This window comes from Medicago truncatula, chromosome 8 (genome assembly GCF_003473485.1).
Source record: "Medicago truncatula cultivar Jemalong A17 chromosome 8, MtrunA17r5.0-ANR, whole genome shotgun sequence".
Classification (NCBI taxonomy): Eukaryota; Viridiplantae; Streptophyta; class Magnoliopsida; order Fabales; family Fabaceae; genus Medicago; species Medicago truncatula.
This window is the reverse complement of record NC_053049.1, coordinates 40,434,680-40,448,840: the sequence shown is the minus strand read 5'-3', so window position 1 is coordinate 40,448,840 and position 14,161 is coordinate 40,434,680. Positions and strand designations below refer to the sequence as shown.

Here is a 14,161-nt window from a genome sequence, read left to right as displayed (position 1 = left end):
CGAACCACTTGAACTTTTTTTTTTTTTTTTAAGGAAACCACTTGAACTCTTTGTTGGATCTTTCCAAAAAAACAACTTATTTAAAATAGCTTATTTTAAAAAGCTTTTTTTATGCAAAACACCTTATTTTAAAAACAACTTATTTTATGAAAACAACTTATTCTAAAAAAACAGCTTATTTTATGAAAAAAAACTTATTTTAAAAAGACAGCTAATTTTAGGCAAAATAGCTTATTTGAAAAACAACTTATTTTAAAAAAAAACAACTTATTTTATGAAAAACACCTTATTTTAAAAACAGCTTATTCAAAACAACTTATTTTCAAAAAACAACCTATTCAAAACATGTTTTGAATAAAATAAGTTGTTTTAAATAAAATAAGTTGTTTTGAATAAGCTGTTTTCATAAAATAAGTTGTTTGAATAAGCTGTTTTTTAAAATAAGGTGTTTTGCATAAAATAAGCAGTTTTAAATAAGATATTTTTTAAAATAAGTTGTTTTGCATAAAATAAGCTGTTTTGATTAAGTTGTTTTTAAAAAGAGATCGTAACAAGCTATTTTTAATAAAATAAGCCTTTTTGAATAAGATGTTTTTCATAAAAGAAGCTGTTTTGAATAAGCTGTTTTCAAAAATAAGTTGTTTTTTAAAATAAGGTGTTTTGCATAAAATAAGCTGTTTTGAATAAGTTGTTTATCAAATAAGCTGTTTTTTTTTTAAAATTTTAAAATAAGGTATTTTCATAAAATAAGTTGTTTTGAATAAACTATGTTTTAAAATAAGGTGTTTTGCATAAAATAAGCGGTTTTGAGTAAGCTATTTTTAAAAACAGATCGTAGTAAATTGTTTCAAATCTGAAGCAAACTAACCACGATAGTAAATATTAATACATATTTTTTTACTGTGTTTAATCTTATATATTACATTAATTTAATCTATATTATTATTACTTCATATCTTTCAAAAAATAATCGATAATAATTTTCATACTAATTTTTATTTCTTGATATATTTTGCATTAAACTTATTATTTTACTGTGTTTGTGTAATAATAATATTAATAAAAAAAATTATATTCTTAAAAAAAGTAAATAAAAAAAATATTTTGCCTTTTGGATATAAAAACACAATTAAATTCACAAAAGGATAAAAAAATACATTTCGGTTCAAAATATTGGTTTTGGTTCGGTTCGGTTCATAGATAAGAAAACGGTTAACCGAACCATAACTTTGGTTCGGTTCGATTAGCTCAAACCATTTCAAAATTTTGATTCGGTTTTTTAGGTTAACCGAACCATGCCCACCCTATATATGATTGTTCGTTCATACTTTATTAAACGGCGAGTGAATTACCGTGAAATTCTTTTTTGGATTGGATTTACTGTGACAATTATTATTTTAGACAAATTCTTTTTTTGCAAACGCTACTGATTGATTCGACCTACAAAATTCTTTCTAAAAGATAATATGAACCTTGACAAAAAGAAGGAAATGATTAGGACGTACCATTAGCGGGCCTAACTGCGTAAGCATAACAACCAAACATGGTTGAAAGTTGCAGCACATTTCCCCTGTACATTAATATTAATGCTCATAATTATGACCATGTGGTGGGTGATTAAATGCTACAAATTGATAGCTTTGAACTTTTTGTAATTCTAATCAGTATGCATGATGTTCAAATATATTTATGTGGCAAGAAAAAAATGGGAATTGAATTATGTTATGCAAAACATCACTTGAAAGCTTTTGATTCAAATATCTTTCAACTTGGTATATGTTTGGTTCTGAGGCAAGTTTTCACGGCAACATTTTCATGTTCATGTAGAAGTTTAGTAGTTTTATTAGCTTCATGAAACCACGACAATAACACAATTGGACGTGAGTTTGGATTAAATACCAAACCAAACACACTCTACCAACTTTAAGTTTAAAAAAAAAGATTTTGTAATTGTATATGTAATCTTACTTAGTATGAGAGAATAGTCCAAATGCATATTGAAATTGACAATGAATTTAAAGAAGTTGTGGTAACTTCCATAAAATTTAGTTTTATTCATTAAAAAAATATGGCACTTATGAATGATTGGGTTGATATGCAATGAATGTAAACTCATTTTTTTTAATATGGCACTTATCAATGATGTATATAATATTAAATTCTAATAAAAAGAATTTTCTCTGTTATATTTACCCTATGCTTGAGTGTTAGGAGGAAAAGATGTGGGAGGACTTTGGAGAGAAAGACACCAGGGAAAAGATAAGACGTCTTTCAATTTTGTTGAGAGAGAATTTTTAAAAAAGTGAGATGAAAATACTTATGAGTAGCAATTTTTTATTTATGAGTAATAATTTTTTATTATTTTATTTTAAAGTATTATAATGAGAAATAACGGCTTAAAAAATTATTCGAAATCTTCTGAAGTCATTTTTCAATGCACTTTTTGAGTTTATATATGCATATTGGAAAGTTTAAGTCCAATGAAAATTACTACAATACTTTATTATATTTGAACTTTTTTAAAATATAAAAATTAAATAATTTTATGGATGGATGAAAATTGTTAATAGATTGGATGTTATTCAATGGATATTGATTAATTGGGTTTTATTCTTGAAATTTTAGTGGATAATAAATAGATTAAAGTGTTGTTTTGATAGATCCATTAAAAAATTTAATTTAAATCCGTCCATCCTATCTATTTTTCCACCATTACAAATTGCTAACCTATCTTATTTACTATCATTACTTTAGAAATTCATTTCACTTATTTTTTATTTTCCATAAATTTCCTTCGATAGAGATAATTTTATTTGAAACAATGTCAAACACTAATATAAACACATTTTAAATTCGATATTGGAAGACTAAATCTCTTCCACTAAACTTTACTACCATCTTGAGTACAGTCAGTTAATTTAAGACAAGTGAAATTGGAAGACTATCATTTTAATGTGTATAAATATAGTTATTTGCTTATTTTATTCGAATTTAATTAGTACTACTGCTGCACCAATACCCTTGGGTAAAATACCTAGCGACGAAGGAAAGTTTCACAAGGCATCAATATTGTTGCATAAATTCATGAGGGATGAGTGAGGTAGACATGTATTGTTGCACAAAACCATTAAAAATGGATGAGTATAGACTTTAAGCTTTAAATGCATAACAATGGATTGCTCAAACAAAGCACGTTACTCGGTATGATATAACCTAAGTCATTAAATACTTCTACCAACTAACATTTATGACATAATATGGTAGTTGGTACTAGTTGCATTGCATGGCTTCGATATGCCAAATTAAGTCTCAATTGCTGGAATATCTATTTTTCTTGTCAAACCAGCAGTTTATATTCCCAAATCAAGCCCACATTGCTCTCACCGCCGTTTTCAATTTTTTTAGTATGCTTCAGCTCTGACATTGTAGGAGAGAAATTAAATGCAGAACAAGGTCTTGTACAGTCTCAAACGGCGTTGACAATGATCCTTAATTTCTTACCTTAAAAAAAATATCCTTAATTTCTTCAACATTTTATATATTATCTGGAACTCATATTTTTGAAATGATAACCCTTGAATTAAAAATTATGCTTACTTGGTATGATATACTTACCAGCGTACTGTATACTACTACCTCCGGTCCTATTTATAAGAAAAAGTTAATTTTTTAGATTCATTCAATAATTGATGTACCTAGCCTAGAAATAGACCAAATACATCAACTATTGAATGAATCAAAAAAGTAAATTGTTTCTTATATATAGGACCGGAGGGAGTACTAGATAGTTACACAGCCCAATAAATATTAAATGATGTAAAATTATTATTGTTCCCTTAAGCATTTTGTCAATGGTTTAATACCCCCGACCCGACCCATAGATGCTAATCCTTTAAATCATTTTTAGCTACCTCAATCGATTAATCTCTATAGTTTACTTGTGGAAGATATAATAGTTTACCAAAAAAAATGACATTTTGTACGATTCTTTATATAACTTATTATAATAAAATAGTAATTAATTATTCTTATAATTTGTGGTCGAGCATAACATTAATAAACACTTGTTCATACTATCTCTTATCTAATGCATGACTCTAACACACACCCTTACGTCCGTCACTATTAGATTTGACGCATGTATATAAGCGGTGGATGATCAATAATGAAAATCTGAGGTGGTCTAAAGAATCCTGAGAGACTTTGATACCATCTTAAAATTTGTGGTTTGGTGTAACACAATTATATATAACCAGTTTGAACAATAGCCACACTTACAAACACTTGTTTAAACAATACCTTATCCAATGTAAAACTCTTTAATTACTCTCTATTTCTTTCTATTTATCCTTTTTGTAAAAAAAAATGTTTCTATTTAATTGTCTTTTTTAAAGTTGAATGCAATGATACATTTGAGTATTTATTGCATAGAGAAATATGTGGATTGTGATAATATATGAGACAAGTATTCTATCAAAAATAACAATTAAATGTAAAGCGACACTTAGATTGACAATCCTTGAAGTTCTGTTCATTGAGAGTTTGAGACCATTGATCCAAACTATTTTATACAATCGTTTCGGATACATAAGCAATTATACTCCCCCTTCTATTCAACAAAAAAAAAATAAAAAAAAAAATACTAACTTTCAATGTAAATAATGATGTGTCAGAACTATAATATCCTTGTGTTCTCATTTTTTATCATCGATCACTTATATCATACTAGTACTTGCAATTGTCTTACATAAAGGTAATATCAGAAAGATGATCGTAATAGGTGCTTTATTGAAATTCTAATATTAATATGACGCTATGCTTCTTCAAAAAACGTGATGCATAAATGTTGGTGTGTGAATAAGAGTCTTATATTGAAAAATTGGATGCTAAACAATAGTTTGAGAGCCCATAGTTTGATTAAATCTGAACAACTTCTTGTATTGAAAGTCTAATTGACAATTATGGTTTGAAACGTGACATGTTGATGTACGTGAGCAATGACAATACACAAGTGTGTGGAATGTGGATGAAAAAACTTCAACTCGCAAGGTAAAACATTACAAAATGGTACGTATGAACTCAGATGGGGTGTATTGTTGTGTGTTAAGTGCGAGTTGAAGTTTCAAAAGCAGATGTTGAACTAAAGAAATTCATATACATAATGTCTTAAGATTTTGAGTGGTGATTTGAATCTAAATCACTTATATATGACAGTTCTTGATTCAACATGATGATCCTCATGCATCTCTTAAGACTCAGAGAGTAAGAATCATAAGATTCATGAAAAAATGGATGTTAAACAAAACATACTCAAAATGAATTGTTAGGCTCACGAAGTAGAGAACACTATAAATGCAATTTCTGTTATTTCAAAAGAAACGGTATTTGATTAGTCATTAATTATGTATTTAATTAGCATACTGTTAATAACCTCGACATTTAATTAAATAATGAAGAAATGTTAAAGAATTCGTTCCACCCCTGCAATATGCAATTTGAACATTAAAGTCAGAGTAATCAGTGATTGGATATGAATGAGGTGGTGGTAGTAACAGTATTCGATTACTCTGGTGGTAGTGGGGCTATGATATTGAATCTCACGTTATATCCGCGTCAATTTAATGCACCTAGCTACACCCCCCAACTGTAAAAGACTATATACAAAATGTACTAATTTTTTATCTTTACTTTTTCCACTATATATTTACACTCTTCTCACACACTTCATTCATTCACTCACTCACACCCTATCTAGCTAGCTCACTCCCACTCCCACTCTTAACCACCAATTTTTGCTTCAATGGCATTTGAGGATGTCATAAACATGTTTGCATTGTTGGTTGTTGTGCTTGGTTTGTGGAGTGGAGTTGGAGCTGATCCACAAGTTCCTTGTTACTTCATATTTGGTGATTCTTTGGTGGATAATGGTAACAACAATGGTCTTCAATCTTTGGCTAGAGCTGATTACCTTCCTTATGGAATTGACTTTGGTGGACCTACTGGAAGGTTTTCCAACGGAAAAACCACTGTTGATGCAATTGGTAAGAGCCTTTTCCCTTATTTTCTTAAACATTATATGCATGCACTTATATGCTCTTAATTCTTAAACTAGTTGCACTTGCATGCACATAAATAATCATAATTCTCTAAAATTTGGCATTAATTATACTGGTAGTATTTTGTTTTTATTTTAAATTTGTTATGTTATATTTCACTGGCTTTCAGTTGATCAGATAAGCATCTAAATCTAAATATTATGCACTAATTTTAATGTTCAAATGAATGTCAATTTATTATGATAAATTCAGAAAATAAATTCCCTCCAGTTATTTTAACTACCTAGAAACATGATCCATGAAATGTCAGCAGCTCAATAGCAAGCGTTTGAATTTGTAACAGGGATGAAATTCAAATCTTTTTTAGGATGGTGGTTAAATAGTACTAGTAATACTCAATACCACTTTAATTGAAGTTTGATTCCCTATTTTAGCCAAATTTTCTATTATGGTCACTCTATTTTTAATTGGCAATTTTATTCTCCATTTCCATAATTTTGACCATTCAATTTAATGATGTGACAATAAATTAGATCAAAATGGTGTCTTATAGGGTTGTTAAATTAAGTCGTGATGGATCATAGAAAATCAAAATAAGATGGATTGAAATAATTAAATACAGAAAGATCCAAATTGAGATTTAGTCAAAATAGGGACCAAAAAACTAAGCCTTATAATATTTCCCAATTCCCCAATTTTTTATAAAAAAAAAAAAAAACCACCTAGAAGCATGGTCCTTAATAGTGAAATCATAATATAGCATGCACAGAACTAAAACAGAACCATGATGCTAGTACTCTACTACACCTCTTGATGAGTGTGAATCTTGTGACCGGGCTTTAAATTCCATTCCATTCCATTCACATGGTTCTGTTTGGTAGCATTAAATATGCAATTTAAGACAGTATGCTTTATATTTTTGACAAAGGTAAAGTGCATCATGAGACATAAATTTACTGCCAAAGAGATAAAAAATTACCAGAATTACCGATTTGGTAAAAAAAATAACAAACACAAGATTAAAGTAGGACATATTCTTGCATATAATATTGATTCTTTCACATTTTGTAAATGCACAGTAATTTTTTTTTTTACTGTTGTCTAACTAACTGTGGAAATTTAACAGCTGAGCTATTGGGATTCGATGATTATATTCCACCCTATGCATCTGCTAGTGATGATGCCATACTCAAAGGAGTCAATTATGCTTCTGCAGCAGCTGGAATTAGAGAGGAAACTGGACGGCAACTGGTATGCATTTATAGTATACAGTTTCATTTTGTTTGCTTAATAGAACGTTATAAACTTTTTGAATATTTAACTGTTTAATTATGTTATAATATTTGTAGGGAGCTCGCCTTAGTTTTAGTGCCCAAGTGCAAAATTACCAAAGCACTGTGTCACAAGTGGTGAATATACTAGGAACTGAGGATCAAGCTGCAAGTCACTTGAGCAAGTGTATTTACTCAATTGGATTGGGTAGCAATGATTACTTGAACAACTATTTCATGCCTCAATTCTATAACACACACGATCAGTATACACCAGATGAGTATGCTGATGATCTTATTCAATCATATACTGAACAACTTAGAGTAAGTTTCTTACTCAGCTTTTTCTTTTACCACTTCAATTTCATCATATTCATTCACTGTTAGTCTTGTAACATCAAGACACTGAGTTTAAATTCTCCGTTGTAAAATGACCATTAGTGTCACTTTAATTATTAAAAAATTCGCGTTTGTATTTGTGATTCAGACTCTTTATAACAACGGAGCAAGGAAAATGGTACTATTTGGGATTGGTCAAATAGGCTGCAGCCCAAATGAATTGGCTACAAGGAGCGCAGATGGCGTAACATGTGTGGAAGAAATCAATTCAGCAAACCAAATATTCAACAACAAATTGAAAGGTCTTGTTGATCAGTTTAACAACCAGCTTCCTGATTCAAAAGTTATCTACGTAAATTCTTATGGTATTTTTCAAGATATTATAAGCAACCCTTCAGCTTATGGTAATTTAATTTCTATCCTAAACATTTTTCTAGTCACATTTCTTTAAAATCAAATAACATATATATGAACATGTCACCTTATTGACATCAATTTAATTTTCAGGTTTTAGTGTTACAAATGCTGGATGCTGTGGAGTAGGAAGAAACAATGGTCAATTTACATGTCTACCATTGCAAACACCATGTGAGAACAGAAGAGAGTATTTGTTTTGGGATGCTTTTCATCCAACTGAAGCTGGAAATGTTGTTGTTGCTCAGAGAGCTTACAGTGCTCAATCTCCAGATGATGCTTATCCTATTGATATTAGCCACTTAGCTCAGCTCTGATCCTATCAGCATGGTCTTGCTAGTGGCATATTAAATTGTGTCACTACCATAGTTAATGTTCTTGGAATGTGTTATTTCTTTTGGAGCATTTAAATTTTCTTTTGTTTATTGTCACATACTATATTCATATGCTAAGTGTTCATAAGTGTCTTCACAATGGACTATGTTGGCTGAGTAATGCTAATTTTGAAATTTTCGTCCAATTTTATCAACATTTTAAACTTCTGCTTTCAAATCTCTTATAAAGAAGATATATCAAATACATACTATTTAAAAATATTATAAATGTTCAAGTAATTTAAAGCTTAAAAATAGAAAGTTTAAATAAATAGAAAAATTACATATATTGAACTGAGAAATTAGATGATTATTTTATTAAAAAACAAAATTTAAGATTAATTTTATTAACATAGAGAGCTCAAATCATTCTAAAAATGAAACATGGGTGAAAGAAACATACACCGTTTTGGTGAAATGAAACAAAGGAGGTATTCAATCCTCAACTCACTAAAATCTCTCTTCTCTTTCGACTTACGAACATCAAACCATAATTTTTTTTCTAAGAGTATTGTGATTAAGATGGATGTAGACGAGTCGTTCACGTAGATAGGGGTGCGCTTTGTAAATTGTAAGGTTGGGTCGATTTTGTTCAAATATTTTGGCCTCCAAGTGGGGGCGCTAACCGCATGCATTATGACTATGTGGAAACCTCCATTTATGTGTCCCTACAAAGTAGACTTTGGTCTTGGACTAACAAGTATGCGAGCCTAGGAGGAAGCATTGTCGTTCTATACTTGATTCTTAAATAGCATCCAAATATTTTACCTTTTCCTTTTTGAAGATGCATGTTAAAGTTTGAAAGCCAATAAAATCTCTTGAATCAGGTGGTATGATGTTTGTAAGACAGTTTTTAACAGATTAGAATCTCAACCCAACTAAACCTCTCTATCATTTGAAACCAAAAACCTAATCTATTTAAGCCACATAAACTCATAGTTTGCTTACTCTAAACCCAAAAACCTAATCTACTATAACTAAAAAGACATGTATGTCACACTAAACGTTTTGGGACTATTAGATTAGATATGATATGTCTACTTAAGTATTAGATTTATTTGATGGGCTCGTAAGTATAGATTTTGTATTTGCATTGAAAAACTTTTTATCACTAGTAATATATTATAGGCCAAATACCAATTTTGGTCATTTTAGTTTGACAGAATTTCCAAGTTAGTCTTTTAAGTTTCGAAAGTTTCAAATAAGTCTTTTTAATTTGACAAAATTGCCAAGTTAGTCCTTTAAGTTTCAAAAGTTTCAAACTAAAAGGATTTATTTGAAACTTTTGAAACGGTGACGGTAAAATAGTTTATCAACTAAAATGACCTATTTGAAACTTTTAAAACTTAAAGGACTAACTTGGGAATTCTGTCAAACTAAAAATACCTAATTGAAACTTTCGAAACTTAAAGGACTAACTTGGAAATTCTGTCAAACTAAAAGGACCAAGAGTGGTATTTAGCCTATATTATAATATGTAGTTTGTTTAAATTATAAATAAATTTGAAAATCTTTTCAATAATTTAATCATATTAGTCTACATTATTTTTTTTCCATAATTAATATATTATTATATGCAGGGGCCGGAGTTCGAATCCCGGACACCCCACTTATTCACCTTATAAGGTGAATTCTAGCCACTAGACTACCTGACAAAAAATAAAAATCATATTTTCTAAAATGTTATTATATTATATAAAAACGAAGTTTAATTTTATTGGCCTATTAATTCGTTTTAAAAATATGACATTTTATTTATTTAAAAATGTCAATATAAAATACTATGTCTTTAATTAGGCTAACCAAGTCATACTATACTTTCCCCTAAAAAAATGTAATACATACTTTTAGAAAGTCTAGATCCTAGTCCCAAACAAAAAATAAGTCTGTGATATGAAATAGGTTAGACCTAAGTCTTGGGTATTTTTTTATAAGATTAGATTTGAGGCTGACAAACTCTAATTCGACTCAGCCTATTCTCACATTCTTTGTAGGTGTCTTCATTTTACTTTTTAATTAAGTTTCCTTTAAACTGGTAATCATAGGTATCTTTACTTCCATATTATATTGTTATATTAGATTACACACTTTATTTAAACTATAAATAAATTTGATAATCTTTTCAATAATTTAATTATATTATTCTACATTAATTTTTTTGTACATATTTAATATATTTAATACAATTGGCAATACGATATCATATAAAAATCGTATTTTCTAAAGTGTCTATTAAATATCAAAATGAAGTTTTTTATTTGTCAAGTAGTCTAGTGGCTAGAGCTCACACATTTTAAAGGTGAAGAAGTGCGGTGTCAGGGGTTCGAATCCCTGCCCCGCATAAATTATGCAATATCCCTACCAACTAAGTTAAGCTCACGGAGACATATCAAAATGAAGTTTAATTTCATTGGTCTATTAATTCGTTTTAAAGATATGACATTTTATTTATTTAAAGATGTCAATATAAAATACTATGTCTTTAATTAGGCTAATCAGGTCATACTATACTTTCAAAAAATCTAGATCCTTTCTTAAAAAAAAAAAAAAAAAGTTTAGATCCTAATGCTAGATTAAAAATAATTTTTTTTTTAAGAAAGTCCGTGATAGATAACAGGTCAGACTTAAGTTTTAATTTTTTTTATAAGATTAGACTTGAGTCTTACAAAGTCTAATTCGACTCAACCTATTCTTAGGTAGGTGTCTTCACTTCATTTTTGATTAAGTTTCCTCTAAACTTGTAATTGCATGTGTCTTTACTTCACTTTTTTTATTAAGTTTCATCTAAACTTACACTTGTACGTACTAGTCTTTCCTTGGTGAAGTTTCCTCTAATCTCTTCACTTGATTAAGTTTCATCTAATACTACGCGGTAATTAGGACATTTCAACGGAGAGCAAGTTTCCTCTCTAAGTTGTACACTTGTCGCTTTTTCAAAACTTTGAGAATTTTATGGTCGTTATATTCATGACAAATAGTTGAACAGGTCTTCTCTTTTGTAGGCTCCAGTAGTCATTTATCCAATAGTGCATGCATGGAATTATTTCACTTCACTATATATGAGGCATACACATTTCAACAAATTTCACACCACAAAACAAGGTCATACAAATTTTTGTCTTTCATCTCTATATATATATATATTTAGCTACACCTGCAAATCTTGTGCTTGGATTCCAAATATTTTGGATCAGAACAAACTTTTGACATTTTTTCTTTTTGATATGGATCATAAGACTAAGTTATGGATGGTGTTTTTCTTCTTCTCAAGTGCAACATATTGTGTTGTTGGGAAGCCCCAAGTACCATGTCTTTTCATTTTTGGAGATTCTTTATCAGACAGTGGAAACAACAATAACCTAGCTACCGATGCCAAAGTTAATTACAGGCCTTATGGGATTGATTTTCCAGCTGGTCCTACCGGAAGATTTACCAATGGCCGTACTTCAATTGACATAATCAGTAATATTTTCTCACACTTTGAATATATTTATGTTGACAAGTTTTATATTGGACGAGATATAGTTTGAAAATATGTTTATAAGTTGCGGACGGTTCTCATCTTATGTTTTGTAACATTTGAATTAAGTTCGGTCTAAATTCTAAGATTAATTAAGCACCTTCGACAATCCTAGATTCAAATTTAGGACATGGTTTTGAATTGTGTTAAGTGTTTCCTAAATTTTGATAACAAGGAAAATTATAGATTTACATACACATATTTTTGCATTTTAATTTTGTGCCATTCTTTAATCAACTTTCTTGGTGCATTTATATTGATCCAAGAATTCTACTATTGCAGCTGAACTTTTGGGATTTGACCATTTTATCCCACCTTATGCAAATACCCATGGTGCAGACATAGTTCAAGGTGTTAATTATGCATCCGGTGCAGCAGGGATCCGCAATGAGACTGGAACACAGTTGGTATAATGTCAAGCTCTTTTAATTCAATTATATTTATCTAAAATTTGGTACAATTATACCTGTCACATTGAAGTTTATGTAACATTTCTTCAAGTATTTATATGTGTCATGATTTTTCATCTGGATTTCATGCATATACCTTATACATGTCTATAACAATAAGATTACATCACAAATTTATTAGTCACTTTGGCAATGTTGATTCCAGGGTCCAAATATCAGCATGGGATTGCAGTTACAACATCACACAGACATTGTTTCCCAAATTGCTAAGAAACTTGGATATGACAAAGTGCAACAACACCTTAACAAGTGTTTGTATTATGTGAATATAGGCAGCAATGATTTCCTTAACAATTACTTCCTGCCACAACATTATCCAACTAAAGGAAAGTACACTACTGATCAGTATGCTGCAGCTCTTGTCCAAGAATTATCAACTTATTTAAAGGTGTTTACTAGTTGCATTTTTAGCATAGACCCAATTAACGAAATGTTACTGACTAGGCTTAAATGGTCAAATTTATGGATACATCTTTCAAACCCCCTAAATTTACTTTGGAAGCTTCGGTAGTATACTTTAATTTGTTGACTTAGAGGCTAGTTTATTTAATTTTTTTAGTTGTTTAGACTTAGTTTAATTTTTGAGAACTACTTTTAACTCTAATGAATAAATCTGGATGGGGTGGAAGAAGCTCCCTTACTTTGTTTTCTTTTTGGGAGTCATATCGGGCTCTAATATCATGTTGGACTTTTACTCTAGAGCCCAATTAGTTGAGCGTTGCGGTAACTTTAGACAATTTCTTTTTCCACCCTCCACATCTAATTCATATTATGAGGATTATATGATCGAAAATGTTGTAAAGTGCGCGAGAAACTAGTAAGATGAATGATCAATATATTGCATACACTCACTTTGTCCATGAATTATCACACGTTGGAGTTTAATATTTGAACATCACTTGTATGATTTTGCTTAACAATCACATGATTTATTTGCAGCAGTTAATGTTTATCTGATTTGTGTGAGTGCATGTGCAGGCTATACATGGGCTTGGAGCAAGAAAGTTTTCTTTAGTTGGATTAAGCCTTCTAGGTTGCGTTCCACATGAAATTTCTACCCATGGGAAAAATGATTCAAGGTGTATTCAAGAGGAGAATAATGCAGCACTACTTTTCAATGACAAACTTAAACCCCTCGTTGACCATTTGAATAAAGAATTAACTGATTCCAAATTCATCTTCATTAACAGTGCTGTCATAAGACTTAGTCAGTTAAAGCTACAAGGTATTTCAAACATTTTTTATTCCGATAACAAATATTCCAAATCGTGTTTTCATAAGACATGGGGTCTTGTTACTCTTTAAGAATCCCAAATTAAGTAATTATTCTTTTAAAAACTATTGCAATTTCTAATGCATTTAATACACAACTTTTCATTAAAAACTTACCATTTAAAGTACTTAAATAGTGTCCCACATGCACTCGTTAACATTATGGTTGCTGTAATAACTATAAACATGTTGATTTCAGATCTTGTGAAATGTTGCAAAGTGGGGTCAAACGGACAGTGTATCCCTAATACGAAACCGTGCAAGGCAAGAAACCTACATCCATTTTTTGATGCATTTCATCCAACTGAGGTGGTCAACAAATTGTCTGCAAACTTAGCTTATAATGCTCCTGCTCCATCCTTTGCATACCCAATGGATATCGGTCGTCTTGTTAAATTGTAAACAAGATGGATCTCTCTTGTCTATATTTATCTGCTCATGTAAG

At 30.0% G+C, this 14,161-nt stretch overlaps 2 protein-coding genes across 2 annotated transcripts; both read left to right on the top strand.

Moving 5' to 3' along the window:
• Positions 1-5,714: 5,714 nt before the first annotated feature.
• Positions 5,715-8,618, top strand: LOC11413818 (GDSL esterase/lipase At5g45670). Its single transcript, XM_003629832.3, has 5 exons — positions 5,715-6,041; positions 7,183-7,307; positions 7,406-7,651; positions 7,815-8,070; positions 8,174-8,618. The coding sequence occupies exons 1-5, from the start codon at positions 5,801-5,803 to the stop codon at positions 8,395-8,397; spliced, it is 1,092 nt and encodes a 363-aa protein (XP_003629880.1). The 5' UTR covers positions 5,715-5,800; the 3' UTR covers positions 8,398-8,618.
• A 2,940-nt stretch (positions 8,619-11,558) lies between these two features.
• On the top strand, positions 11,559-14,151 carry LOC11411285 (GDSL esterase/lipase At1g29670). Its single transcript, XM_003629830.2, has 5 exons — positions 11,559-11,916; positions 12,257-12,381; positions 12,590-12,832; positions 13,423-13,669; positions 13,916-14,151. The coding sequence occupies exons 1-5, from the start codon at positions 11,679-11,681 to the stop codon at positions 14,116-14,118; spliced, it is 1,056 nt and encodes a 351-aa protein (XP_003629878.1). The 5' UTR covers positions 11,559-11,678; the 3' UTR covers positions 14,119-14,151.
• Positions 14,152-14,161: the final 10 nt, after the last annotated feature.